Source organism: Amblyomma maculatum, chromosome 4 (genome assembly GCF_055883805.1).
Source record: "Amblyomma maculatum isolate TAMU_Amacu chromosome 4, ASM5588380v1, whole genome shotgun sequence".
Classification (NCBI taxonomy): Eukaryota; Metazoa; Arthropoda; class Arachnida; order Ixodida; family Ixodidae; genus Amblyomma; species Amblyomma maculatum.
In genome coordinates, this window is record NC_139347.1 from 97,267,506 (window position 1) to 97,281,862 (window position 14,357).

Consider the following 14,357-nt stretch of genomic DNA (forward strand, 5'->3'; position numbering starts at 1 on the left):
TTACAAAGCACACAATAAGCACACACCTGGAAAGGATGTCAGCATGATAGTAGTAGTCGGAGAGCTTATCGAGGAAGGATCGCGGTTCGAGAATAAACGTGGGCAGCACCACTTTGGACAGGTCCATGCCTGGCCGCACTTGCTTCACCAGGGCCCAGATGAGGCTGCGGTTTTCCTCAGCGACCTCCTCCGTCTGGCCTGCGTCCCCTGCCTGCACAGTGAGAGAGAGAGAGACTTCTTTTACGAATCTTACTAAGGCAGCTCTCAAAACAATGCGACTGGTCGACGCGCACTTCCGATCATAGCTGCGGCAAAACCAAAACTATGCGACTAAGCTTTATTTCGAAGATAGGAAACTTCCAATCATCGTTGTGCCTGTCACAGCGCGCATGAAGCGCATGGGAACAACTGTTGCAAGCAACTAAAGTCTGGGGAGTTTAATTTGGTAACTGCCGGCTGTGCAGGTCACACATCGATGTGATTACCCGTCTGAATCAACCACTGCGAGCCTGCCCATGTATAAAATAACGAACATTCAACGCCATAGCCTTGCATAGACACCGACTGGGACTGCACTTCTAATTCCAATTATGCAAATTTCTGAATTATTGGGGTCAAATTGACGAGACTTGACTGCATAACGGTTTCATTCATGCTCATCACCTAGTCAAGGGTGCTCACCCAGTCAAACATACGCACTCTGTAGATCTTCAGAACCACTTCAAGCCAAGTTAGCCATGCTTAAGTAAATAATCCTCCCCCAGAGACCTTCCCTACCTACTACTTGAGAACTATAATGAAGATCTGTCCCAAAATAGACACACGGGTTGCAGCATAAACTACACAAACCCAATCTTTTGCCGAGCATAGAAAGGAAAAACACACACTTGCATACTAAGTGAGGGCAAAACCCTTAATGATGTTGCTACTGCTACCAGTTCAGGCTCACTCACCACACCCAGTTCTTCATTGCTCTCCTCCTGGTAGGGTGTCTCGGGCTCTTCCTCCACTTCTTCCGCCTCCCCACTGTCCTCTGTCAGCCGCTGGTGTTCTTCCTCCTCAGAGTCTGTGTCACTCGAGTGCAAGCTCTGCGTGCCGTCCCGCTGGTCATCCGTGGGTGCGTCGTCCCCAAGGTCTGCACCCCACAACCAATGGTGCCCACTCAATGAAGCGCACACCAATCAAACATGGCACTTTTGATAGACTGGACATTCTGCTGAAAGGCATAGAGAGGCATGGTTATGTGGGCACGACTCTAAAGTGACTTCGACTTACTACCACACAAAATTAGTATGCCATTTCAAGCAAATGGTCCATGGATTTTAGACTCGACAATGTTACGAAATAAAGCAGCACACGCATATGACATATTAAAATGCAGGCTTCAGCCAGTGTACTGTAGCTGTCACCAGCTGTCAGTGGCTGTAGTCAGCAGCCTGCAGTATTTATGAAATCGATTGCTGTGGTTCCATGTGCAGTTTGTTTCAGGTATGATAAAAGAAAGAAAAATGCGAATGACCAGCACTAAGAAAGAGGGCCAATAAGTGTGCCACGTACAGCATGCTGGCCTTATGCATGATACAGCACACTTCACAGTCCCTAGCCTGGTTTTTAAGGCCAGCCTCTAGCCTGCTCTTTAGCGGAGCACGTTTCTAATAGCAGTGGCTATTAGGTGCCATAGAGTTTACAGCAGTTCCCTGCATTTTACACATGCACACAAGCACACAAGCACACACAAATAGCCACTGTAATGCCCCTGACCATTAGTTTCACATCAAAACGCCTTCTCTACTGAGCGAGGACAGGCACTGAATATAGGAAGATTGCTGGTGCGACGAAGTGTTCAAGGTATCTCCATGCCAAGACACTGAGGTTACCATTATGCAGATATCACAAAACAAGATCCACATTGTTACAAATATTTCCCTCACAATCTTTTCTTGCCAGTTACAGACACGTTAGCAAAAAGTTCACCACCTGCCAAGTGTTTGGAATTTAGCTGCAAAAACTGCTCACGAAACCCTACTTCTTCTTGTACTAAAAACAAGTTGGGCTTCAGACATGACATGGGACTAAGACCAAATTAAAAGACTAAATTCTATGTGCACCGAGTGCAGAAATACCCTTTGTGCCTTGCGCGCTAAGTATTCTAAATCAAAATACAATAAAAAGGAGAAAAAAAAAGTTCCTGTATTTGCCTGCCACACATCCATCCTTAAGAACAGTGCAATGAAACATCAGGGGTTGGGATATCAAGAGATAATCACTGCGAAGCTGGGCAAACAACCTATGGGTGCCGTTAAGGCAATGCACAATGCATGCAACAAAACAAACTTGCAATAAAATGCATATTACTGTTATGTGCAAGTTCTTGTATGGGAAAGGAAAAAGAGCAATACTAATAATAAATCTTAAAACACCTGCTAAGCGATTTCAGTGGCAATGACCCACAGTTACCAAGGTGTGGCAATAAATATTAGAGGTGCTGCTTGAACTCACGATATGACTAACATGAATCCAGATATACACTAAAACGTCAAGCCAAAATGTTCATCAATGAGTTATTTGACTCAAATTAAAAAGCTTATGGTGATGATGACAGCTACAACTATGACCATTACTGCTTTATTTTCATCGTCCAAGAGCAGCCCTGACAGAGTGTACCATGACTAATGCATTTTGGTCTGCGTGAGGTGAGGCGTCAATGACTGCCCAGTTGCCAAGCATTTCACCCCAGAGAGGACGAGAACTAAGTCAGGGGAATGTGTGCACCCATTTCAAAAGCAATGAGCATATGGGACGGAATGGGGACGGAATGGGGACAAAAGGGCAGCAGAATGCACCAGCCACATACGAGGCCAGTGCTTGAATCACTGACTACTAAGGTATTTTTGAAAATATATTCTACTGCCTGCAATGCACCTGCCACTCCCATTTTTCCGCAGCAACTTTCCCTCAATGCCTACACACCCTGGTCTCTGAAGTGGTTCTCGAGGTCACTCTCGTTCCAGTGCCGCTGTTGTGGTGCGACCGTGGTGGGAGTGCTGGCTACCAGTGAGAGCTCCCCCTCAGCACTGCCGCCGACTCCAGTCACGGAAGCAGAGTCCCGAGCAGTTCCGCTGCCCCCAGCTGCAGTGCTGCTACTGCTGCTGCGCAAGTGCCCCGATGTCATGGAGCGCAGTAGCAGTGAGGAACAGCGAAGTGAGAGCTCCAGGGCATCCATCCAGCACTTGCCGGCTGCCTCCGAGGGTGCCCGGAAGATGAGGTGGCTCACGGGCAGGGGCTGCACCAAGGCCCCAATGGCCTCGTTCCGAGGACCCTACCGTATCCAGCGAGAGCACGGAAAGAGAATCAAAATTCAGACCATGTGTATCAAATCTACATCAAGCGCATCAAATGACAGTGTTGAGGAAAATATCAAAAAAGTTCTGCATGGTACGTATACAAAAGCACCATGAAAGGCTCAAATAAATATCAGGCAGCATACCCGCGATGCCCAGATGGATTGTTCAAGTGGATGAAAGATCTTGAAGCAAAATCCATCCTTCTTGGAGGGCCGCTCTATCAGCTCGCATGCGTTCAGTAGCACAGTTCCGACCCACTGGCTGCTCTGCAGAGAGAAGGAGAAAGAAAATGCTTTGGAACAGCCTCATCACAGTGATCAAAAAGACCAGACAAGTCCCACAAAACAAAATGTGTGTGCCCCTCCTCCCCCTCTTACCAAGAAGTTTAAAAAAACTAGTAGTAGTAATGATAATATTAATAAAAAGAACACGCTGAACTCTTGTCACCAATCAGTATATGCAGCAAACAAAAAACAGCACAAGAAGTGCTAATTAATAAGAGTAACTACTTTCTGTTTTCTGTTACAGCACCAACTATCAGCATGTTGAAGCTAAACCCACAATGCCCCAGAAGTTACAAGAAAAAAACATGAGATTTTGAATCGCCATAGCCAACTAATTCTCTCTGATCGCAGTAATCACATGTCAAACATCCAGGGCACGCAAATGTGACAAGCATTTGCAAAAAATGCCATAAAATTTCAATGCCAAGCATTTAAGAGGACACACTGGATAGTTTCAATGCAAAAGCGGGAAAAACTTGTCAAGAGCTGCTGCTTGTAATTCCAACTGATAGTCTAGAGTTCATTTCCTTACTCTGCAAACCCCAAAAATTGGGGAGACCCTTAAAACACCACCTTCAAGGTATAACGTAACAGCATTAATGATTCCTATTTGCTGACTCCCTTTCCAAATCCTCGTTTGCATCCATTCACTTTGCTATTTGCCTAATCCATAGTAATGTTTCACACGAGCCTCTATTATCCTACACATACTCATTAGCATACAGCCGTAAGACATGCCATTATGTGGACTGACATTGATAGAAATCCGACCTCTAACCAAGCCACACCAACATGCCTGTGTGGCCTAGTGTTTGATTGGAGATTAAAAGGGTGTTGGAAGACTGGATTACAATCATATGCAAATTATTACATATGCAAAACATAAGTTTGCAGCACCTGCAATTTCAGCCATGTCATGTCGTCTCGTGGTATCCAATTAGAGCACGGCCATGTCACAAAAAGCCAACTACCATCTGCCAGAGTCACGCCTGTGATTTTTTGTTCACTAAGCAAACGTCGACAATGCCACCCTCAAATTTTCTGGAAAATGGGACCTTTAAAACTATCACATTAAAACTGCTTCAAGCAGCGGGTTGAAATCTCAAGCTATTCTTGACGAAGGCCGATTTTTCACTAACTTATGAGTTCGGGGCTCTGCTGAAGATTGCCCAAAAAATTAGAGAGCCTCTTAGATGTCTCTTAAGAGGAGAATGACAAAAGCCTACCCTTCCCCTCCTATCATTTGCCTCTCAATGTTTGCCTTTTATCAGCGTTCGTTGCAGTGCTACATGTAATTATAATTGGTTTACACGAAAGGAAAGGTACAGTATCTGTCACACTTTCTCTGGCAAGTGTGAGTTTGGAATGCCACGCTCCTGTCGCGTGGCGTTCCTTGGCAAGCATTCAAGTATGGGATTGCAGATGGCAGAAACACTAGACAAGATGAGACTTCTGGTTGGTCGCTTCGAATTTGGCAGCTGGTGACATCACTTCTCTGTCGACCAATCAGGTGCGCTGCTCGCGTGGACAGCTTTTGTCGATGATAGTATGAGCCAATAAAGGCTTTCGCCTTAAAAAAGACAGCTAAAGCTGATAAAGCCTTTTGCTGTTGCGGGGCTTAGTACACCGCAAATACACCAGAGCTTCACCTTTTATTTTTCGCAGACCTGCCTTTAGGACCAGTACATTCATACAGAAAATCTGCCAACATTCTGAACCATGTTTTGTTCTCAGCCAGCGGTTCTCAAAGTGGGTTCCAGTTCCGAGAGTTGCTTTTTTGAGTTCCACGAGCTCCCACAATGCTGTGCATAAGCATACAAGCTCCAGAGCTTTCAGGTTGCATCTCACACAACAAACACATAGTGATAAGGTCGTCTATTGGCAGCAATCACCAAAGAACATAAAAAAAGTATAAAAAATGCCTTACAGCAACATATACGAGAGCACTATCAAGTGTAGACCTTCTTCACAAGACATGTGACAAACTGATTTTAAACCATGCTGCAATGAGGCTCAGATTTTAAACCATGCTGCAATGTGTGCTCCTGCGGCACAAGCACTCACCTTGGCAATCTTGGGGGTCTTGTAGAGCAGCAGCAATCCAGGCTTGAGCACACACCATAGTTTTGTCCAGCCTTTGAGGGTGCCTCTAACCTTCAGCCAGTCGGCCAGCACAATGATGGAAGGGTCCGTCAAGGTGCTGGACAGCTCCATGGCAACCCGTTTCTTTTCACATCTATAGTGCTTCCGCTGGGCCTGCATGGTTTTGGGCAACAATTCAAAGCTTTCCCCTGGCCTGGTGCTGAGCTGATATCGCAAATCAGCTAGTAATCACCTAATATTTACATTAATAAAACAATACTACAAAAAAAAAAAAAAAAAGCTCAGCATTACCCGATAGGTACAACTGATCACACCTGCCTTCACCATTTGCAACAAAAATAAATGCAGCTAAGTAGAACGCAGAGTGTCCTCACTCATTCAGGTAGTGTCTTCCTCTCTAATAACCAGCAATTGACTGACAAAGCCAGCAAGGAATACTCAGCAATAATGTGCGAGAATCACCTACTGTCAACAAAATCATGCACTGCATGCACTGAATATAAAAGGGTAAGTGCTCAATAGTAATTTCTTGTGAATTAATGAGGCCACGATAGCAGAGGAGGAGCCTGACAGGACATGTCAAACTCACCTTGTACGATTCTCTCTTGGCGATTTTCGCAGACATTTGGGTTGAGTCACCAGCCATGAGATCGCCCTTAGAAAAGTCACAATTAGATTGCTGCAAATCCAGAAGTAGCCAGCGGAGGAAATGTTTACAGTTAAAAAAGCTTATGATATAAAAAATGCTATCAAGAGCTGTCTCTCCATGCCGATACAAGGTAAACAATAATTTATTTTGCGAGCCACAACTTAGGCACTAGCAAGAGGGGCATTCAACTAAAACACAAAAGCCACAGAACCATCAGCAAGAAAAGCCACAAACTCGTAATACAGGACATCAAATCCAACAGTAATCAAAACAACAACACTACGAGCATGCAATAATTCGAAAGATTATTCCACTTTCAGTTAGTATTTGGGAAAAAAACTGCATCCAAACCCATTGGTTCATGTGAAAATTGGGGATAATGAATGCTCATGTACATGTGTTCTTCTCATGCTAGCCAATTCCACACAAGCAGAAAGATCTGTGTTCTGATTTCCAAAGATGCAACTGTAAAGCAATACTATAGATGATTAACTTTTCTTCTTTTTACTATGACTAGATATAACTCTTTAGAATTAATGTGTATGAACAATCTGTCTTTCTATATTTAATATATAACTAAAATGACCTGCTTTTCACAATACATGCTACAATCAAGCAATGGCTGTTTTGCTAGGCAAATCTCACACTGTTGCTACTAATTCAAATCAGGACCTAACATAAGCCTTAATTGTGCGCACGATTCTGCTACTGATGAGTGTTTCAAACTTTGTTTATTGTGGATAACCAGATGTTGGAGATATGCGAGGACCAAGTGAACTTGTTAATGCGGGGGAAAACATATTATCCGAGAAAATGCACGATCCGACTGCCTGATTTTGAAAAATATAACTGTTGAACGAGGTACAAAGTATTCAGAGTTGACACTTTCACTGCATAAAAGTGCAGATTAGCATTTCTTGGCATCAAGCATGAACTGCTCCTTTGTTTAGTTCTTGCGGAATTCAGTCTGTATTTGCATAGTCCTAAGTGCGGAAGAGATTTAGTAACAAATCCGATTCGTAGAAGGCAATGACAACCCGGAACCCCTTCCTTGGCTGCTTCACATGAATGATATGTGGGGAAGCCATTGTGACTTCTTGCATTCACGTTTTAGCTCTTGCTGCTTTCCCCTGGCCCAGTCCGCTTTTATGTAAGTGCATAGTTGTAGTTATAAAGTGGTCCACCCTTATGCCCCTAGGCACTGCAAAAAAGTCACTGCGTTTCTCCTCGCGAAGTCGCGTTATTGCGAAAACGGGTGCTTCGTATGCCGACTCGTTGGCGTTCTTTGATGCTTCGCCCCTGTGCACCTAGGTACTACAGAAAAGCAACCGTAGCAGGCGAGCGCCGCTGTTCAGGTTTTCATGTCACGAGTTCCCAAGTTCGCCCCCCTGGCACGTTAGCATGTTCAAATGATCGTCAAACCTATTATACGACGACAGTTAAATTTTTGAACGTAGTAACCGGGAAATCGCGTTATCCGGGAATTTATTAGCCGGGAGAAAAACAAAACTTATGGAAGGTTTTTTATTGCCCGCGATTTTGAGCATATAGAACAGGAAATCATATAAACTGGGAACATATCAAGGAGGTTCTACTGTATCTGTAGCACTCAACCATTTTTTTTTTTGCAATACATAAAAACAGAATTCTATCTTGAATAATATCTACCCCAAGGCTCACACCAGTCTGTGATTGCTACTAAAACTTTATTATTCAAAAGTGGTCATATGATATTGACAATCTCTTTCAAAGCAACACAGTCATCGGTAAACACTCACAGGTACATATTTTTCAATAACATGTATTAGGCAGTTCACATGGATTAAAAACAACTGACAGCCCAAGACATTGCCTTGAGGAATCCCTGAGGTCACATGTAGCATGTCTTAACACAAATTCCGGATCGATACAAATTGCTGCCTATCTGTAAATAGGTCCAGATCCATTGAAAAATAAAGGAGAGAAGTCCTAATATTTTTAGTAAAACACCTACTCCCTTAGCAAGATGATGATCTCTACTTTTAACCAAAACTTCTGCTTTTTATATATGTGCGAATGATTCCAATCACAAAAAAAGCAAATGACTCTTATAACACTTTCAGGACCAAATGAATCAGTAAGAAACCTCTCCTTAGGGCATACAAGCTAGGAAAGATGTTGAAAGACAGAAAAAAGACATCAATCAATATAAAAATCTCCAGCGGAAATGTCTAAAGCAAGTAAAGAGTAACAGAAAGTAGATTTAAGGCTCACCTTAGGTGATAAAGATGTAGTACTCTGTGTGTCCGAGAGACGAGGTTCTTCCCCACTCGCCTCAGGGCCTATATTGATAGGTGAAAGAAGAAACGATCTCAGTATGAAGAGGAAACCAGCCCACACAAATGAACAAAGCACTGAACTAAGAACTGTCAGAAACGAATGTGTGCACACGAATATACACACTAATGAATCCTAGAATAAGGAAGAAGTCACATGTACACATCACCATGAAGACTTTGTGTGACAGCTCATAAAGTTTCACTAACCCAAACACTACCTCCTTGATCCGTCATAAAGGTTAAAAATTTGCTGCATTTTTTCCCCCAGAGAATCTGTTGAGATTAATGAGTTGCTAAAAAAGCTTTCCATGTGGGATGACTGATCAGCCTCCTATCACTGATTTGGCACATTCCCTCCACCTGACATTGATACAAATTCCAATCTGCCCAATGTACCACTGCCCAAAAGACACACAACACATACTCAACTAGGACAAATTAGTTCAGAAATTTACTGAAGGCTTGGAAGGAAAAAAAAGACAATTCCCTTCTAATACTCCCAGTAAGGAAGAAACAAAACAACAAAAGCTCTGTGCAAAGCAGAAAACTGAAATCAGTCTCTTTGTAAAGATACATGGTCATATATTAATGTTGAATATCGACATGTTAAGAAAGACATCAATGAGCACAAAATCTTCTGGCCCTCATTCAGTATTTTTTTTTTATTACACATTTATCACTGGCATATTGCGAACTCTAAAAAACCACAGGAAAAACTCAAAACCACAGCTACATTAACTGGCCCTTGATTCAACCAAAAAAAAAATATTCGTTTGAAACATGTTACTTTACTATCTGGAAGCAAAATATAGCAGCGGTGATAAACATTATTATACAAATACTAGTGAAAATTAATGACGAATGCAGCCTTTCTATATAAAAAAAATCTTTAGCAACAGATACCGCTAGCTAATTGGTTTCTGTTCCGTCAAGAAATCAACTAGTCTATAAAAAAAAAAAAAAAAAAGAGATCACAGAACTTAAACAACCTTTGTTGATCCTTTCTTGCAGGAAGTATTAATGAATGGAGCACTTTATTTATGCTCTTCAATTTTTGTGGTTACATCTTTAGGCACATGTGTCAAGCTTTGTCCTATGTCTGGTTGTCACCACCTTATTTGTTCTATGTGGCAGCATTTAGTGCCATCCCTCATAGAGAAAGAGACTTGCAGCTGAAATACCTAAATAGTATTCTCTCTATCCAGTGTACACACACAGCACAACAGACCCATGCAAGCCAAAACTTTCCTACCCCAGCTACTCTCCCAATGTGCTCAAATACATGCAGCAAATATTTCAATGTATTACTTTCTCCATGTTGGTTATACCTTGCTGACCATATTTAGAATGAAAACATAGCTGCAAATACAGCTCAAATAATAGTCAGCTGTGAAGGACAAGAATAGTGCATTAAGTTGTTGTTGTTTTTTCTTCATTATATATACATTCGCATTAAGCTGAAATCTACCACGGGCATCCAATTGCTTTTTTCATCACTGATGCCTGCAGGAATGCCTGTACACTGCAACGAGATGACAGACGCTTTTATTATTGATCCTCAGGTTCCAAAAGATGTTAATATTTTGGCTCAGACGCACCTTAGCGCAAAATCCCTGTAGTCAAAACATGAAAAACTCCTCTCCCAACCTTTTGGCTCTCAATCAAAAGTAAAAGCAGACTATCAAAGTCAGGAAATAATACTGTTGTGATGCAGCCTCTTGTGTGTGACATCCCAAATTCACTGCATGCAGGATATTTACACATGGCCAAAGACACGTGAATTTAGTCAAAAATGAAACTCACAAAATCATGCGAGTTTTTGTGCTCATGGTTCAAAAACTAGCATCGAGTTTCTTTTCACTACAAAACATGCAACAGCATCTTTGTCTAGTTAAAAACTTGTTTGCATAATTATGAATTGCAATCATAAAAAGTGACCAGGACCATAATCAGCAAATTATGTGCACAAACTAATATAGATGTGCAGAAAGTATGTGGTGTATGCTCAATGCTTTCAAATCTGCCATTTCATACACTGATGTAACTGCTGCAGCTACACAGTATGCTTTTGGCAAAATAATGTGAAAGGGAGCACATTAAACAGATAATATGTACACAGCCAGAGAAGTTCATTAAATGTACTCCACTATGGGCATATGCAAAAAATAACTGAAGCATATCCCATTTCTGCTATCAGTAAAGTAAAAAGCCTCCAAAACTCTTATATGGTTTGTGGTTTGTCATGATACAACCACGCACTAACATCCGCACCAGATATAGGAGGTATTCACTGAGGTCGTACTACCAGATGGCGCGAGCATCGTCCCGCCTCGTCCGCCATGTCGGAGGTCGCCGGTGGCATCGGCGCGCGTCTGCTCGCGTTGTTTCAGATTCGCTGTCGGGTGCCCGCCGTATATTGGAAGTGATCCGCAAAGTTTTATCAAGCTGGTAAATACGTCCACATACACTTTTCTTTGTTGAGCCCTTTATGGGCACGGAGTTTGCAGCGATATTTTGATGCTCCGGGACATAACACGCTGTTCAGTGTTGCACCAGGCATCACCCGTGCAACAGCTCGACAGCAAAAGTGGCCGGTTACCCATTTAGCGAAAAACGACTTGCAGCTCGTCAAACCTGTTGTTGGCTGCCACTGAGGCAGAACACATCGTGAAAAGACAGCGAGCGCATTAAATTCTCCAATTCCAAAGCTGGCACGGCAGCAAAACATACACTTTTAGTGGCGGTAGTCGGCAAACTGGCGAAGCTTCCACAGGCGCTGTTCCAGCAGTAAAGCGAATCAATGCAGTTGCTTAATTTGGGTGACAGAAGGTCGAGAAAAAAAAAGTACTGTCATGTCCTCGCAGGATAAACGGCCCACCCAGAGAGCATGTTTTACAAATTTAGTATCGGCTACGTAGCTCTGCTCGAAATGCACATAACCCATGGAACCTAGGTTCGCAACAACGCGATGTACAGCGATAACGCTTGACAAAGTTGTAACTTGTTACTTGCAAGTCGGAGGAGGACAGACACGTCGCAATGTGCTCACCTCTAAAAACGACACGCCGGTCATCGACACCCTCACGCACGTGTGGCTCTTGGCCTCGCTTTCTTGCCAAAAATTAAAACACATTCGTGGCTTAGTACGTTTTAATTTCTTCACCTGTCGCAAAACTTCAGACCGCACATCACGTGGCAGGCACCGATGTCAGGGAATTCAACGCGAAGCAGTGGTCTTGTAGTACACGACACACCTCGACGAAGTTACCGCGGTCGTACGAGCCGGTGTTTTCACGAAGTCAAACATTTTGTCCAGACAGTCGTTTTTCTTGTTCCACGAAGTCCACGGGTGTATCAACTCGCTCGCATGGTTTTCGCTGGCGCACGCAGAAATTCTGTAAAGGCGCGAAAGGCTTACCCCACGGATCAGAACGAGTTGAATATTGCGGCTGGGTGCGGCGCCCACACACACGACCCATGCACGACCACGCGTATGGCGAATTCTGCGCTGGCCGCTAGCGCCCCTAGCGGATGACGTCACGTGAATACCTCCTATAGCCACCAGCACCAAACAGAAAGGCGTCGGTGATTTCGGGAGAAAAAGCTTTCAAGTCCGAACGCGCGCAAAGTACCATCGCACCAGCCGCGCTACAGCCAGTTCCACTCGGTCGGTACCACCTACAACACTGTATTCCGACTGCCACGGGAAGGCTCTCACAGCACACGAAAACCACAGGCGCCAGGACCGCCACCGACCATTTCTACAGACGTGCGCACACACGCGCACGCACACGCAACGCGCACACACCTCGGGCGGACGAGTAGCCGCCACTGGCTATGCACGTGGGTCTCTTGGCGATCTTGTGCTCGCTCGAACCCCGCTTCATGATCGGACTCCACGAAGCAGGCAAGGACCGCCGCCGACGCACTCGGGAAAAAGCGGCAGGCCTAGCGCACCCAGGCAAGCGCTGCCGCCGACGCGCCCCCTTCTCTCCCTAAATCCCCATCTCCCGATCCCTGTTTATCCAGCCGCTCCTCCTCCACTCATGAAGGGGGGGGGGGGGGGGGGGGGCAGCATCCCTGAGCCGCATCCCTCAAACGGTAGATCCGCCCCCTCTCTCACGCGGCGCTCGTCGTGGCCGCAAAGCTACGCTCGCGACGAAAAGCGAAGCCGCCCGCGCGAGCTCCGACGATTGGCGCTAGGCGGTGCCACTGTTCATCCTTCCGCTGGCGCGGCGCAATCGTCTGCTGCTCGGCAAGTGGCAACGGGCGTAGTAGCGTAGCAGACGCCCTCCCGACGGTGTGGCTACACCCACCTTCACCCGAGTGCGCCGGGATGCAATTATCGACACTTACCCAGCGCCGGCGTACACGACCGCACCAATTAAAGCGGAGAGACCCGACTGACCCAGTGAAAGCGCTTGGGTCGCCCGTGCAGACGAAGTTGAGCAAACAGTTGAGAAAACAAGCCCCCCCCCCCCTTTTTTTTTTTTTTCAAGAAATTACGGATAATACGTCCGTCACATTTCTTTCTCGTAAAGTGCAGTGGCTAGCAACAATAAAATTACGAGATAATCTCAGACATCCCTAAAAAAAATCTCAAGTCCAATGTTACATAATTAACTTAACGTGCCACACACACACAAAAAAAAAAGATCCTATGCACGACTCACGGGTTAAAATACGGCACCATGGCAAGGCGCTTTCCAGGACATTAATGACTGGCATTATAATAAAAAAAAAAACTTAACACAAGCGAAAAAATGACTAACTCACAGTCGCCAACGTCAAGAACGTATTGAGGCTGGCAGAAGGTATCGGCGTCATGACCTACTTCGCGGCGTCTTGTTCGTCGGTGTAGCATGCAGCAGCATAACTTTCCCATATTTCATCGACAGGTGCGAAACGAAAACATTCTCTTTCCTATTTATGCATTTATGTTTTTCTTTTCTCCCGTGTCACAAGGAGAGCCATCGAGCTCGGCAACGCGCTGGAACAGCTGGCATCGCAGCAGCTGCTGTGGGAAGGACGTCACGTGGCGCCACCAAGCCGTTCGCGCAGGCGCAAAGCGGCAGGTCCGAGCACTAAATCACAAAACGGAGCGCCGCGGCAGCAACGAATGTCGCCAGTGCGGCGACGAGTCCGACCATGGAGGAAGAAAAAATCCGACTCACAAATCTGAGCGAGCGCGCCTGCACGGCGCAACGCATGCAGGCAGCTCGCGCTCTCTCATAGCGGGGACACGAACAAAAAAAAAGAAACAGCAGCGCAATTCCTAACCTGCGGAAAACAGAGCTCCGACGAAGCATCCCGCAGGTCGAAGCTTCATCTTCGCGGCAGAACCTTTTCGAAGCTGTCGTCTTGGAGTCGATACGCCTCACACGTCTCGGTGGCGAGCGCTCTACGGATGATGACGACATTCCCAAAAAAAGCGTCGACCTGAAGCCGAGCATATCCAGGTTTCCAACGACCAGCTTATGACACTCCGCCACTAACGAAACAGCCCGAGCAAGACGTGCGTTGGCACTCAAAGGCGCGCCTCGAATGTCGAACAATGCGAGCCAGCCGCCTCCCGGTACAAGAGCCCGAGCGCGGCGAGTTTTTGTCGTCTGCTCACCGAAGCACCGATTGCCGCCAGGTAGCGCGGTGACGAATGAGG

General features: G+C 45.2%; 1 protein-coding gene across 7 annotated transcripts in view; it reads right to left on the reverse strand.

Moving 5' to 3' along the window:
• Orp8 (Oxysterol-binding protein-related protein 8) overlaps positions 1 to 14,357 on the reverse strand; it is a 99,463-nt gene that overhangs the window by 32,795 nt on the left and 52,311 nt on the right. For 4 of the 7 annotated variants that reach the window (XM_084602237.1, XM_084602238.1, XM_084602241.1 and 1 more), the window contains 7 exons: positions 8,634 to 8,701; positions 6,321 to 6,410; positions 5,693 to 5,884; positions 3,488 to 3,610; positions 2,971 to 3,319; positions 954 to 1,135; positions 27 to 211 (listed from right to left, as the gene is read on the reverse strand). In XM_084602237.1, the coding sequence (XP_084458363.1) occupies positions 27 to 211; positions 954 to 1,135; positions 2,971 to 3,319; positions 3,488 to 3,610; positions 5,693 to 5,884; positions 6,321 to 6,410; positions 8,634 to 8,701 (1,189 nt within the window). Of the gene's footprint in view, positions 1 to 26; positions 212 to 953; positions 1,136 to 2,970; positions 3,320 to 3,487; positions 3,611 to 5,692; positions 5,885 to 6,320; positions 6,411 to 8,633; positions 8,702 to 13,978; positions 14,275 to 14,357 lie in introns of those variants that run through there. The other 3 variants (XM_084602243.1, XM_084602242.1, XM_084602239.1) reach the window with 3 other exon arrangements.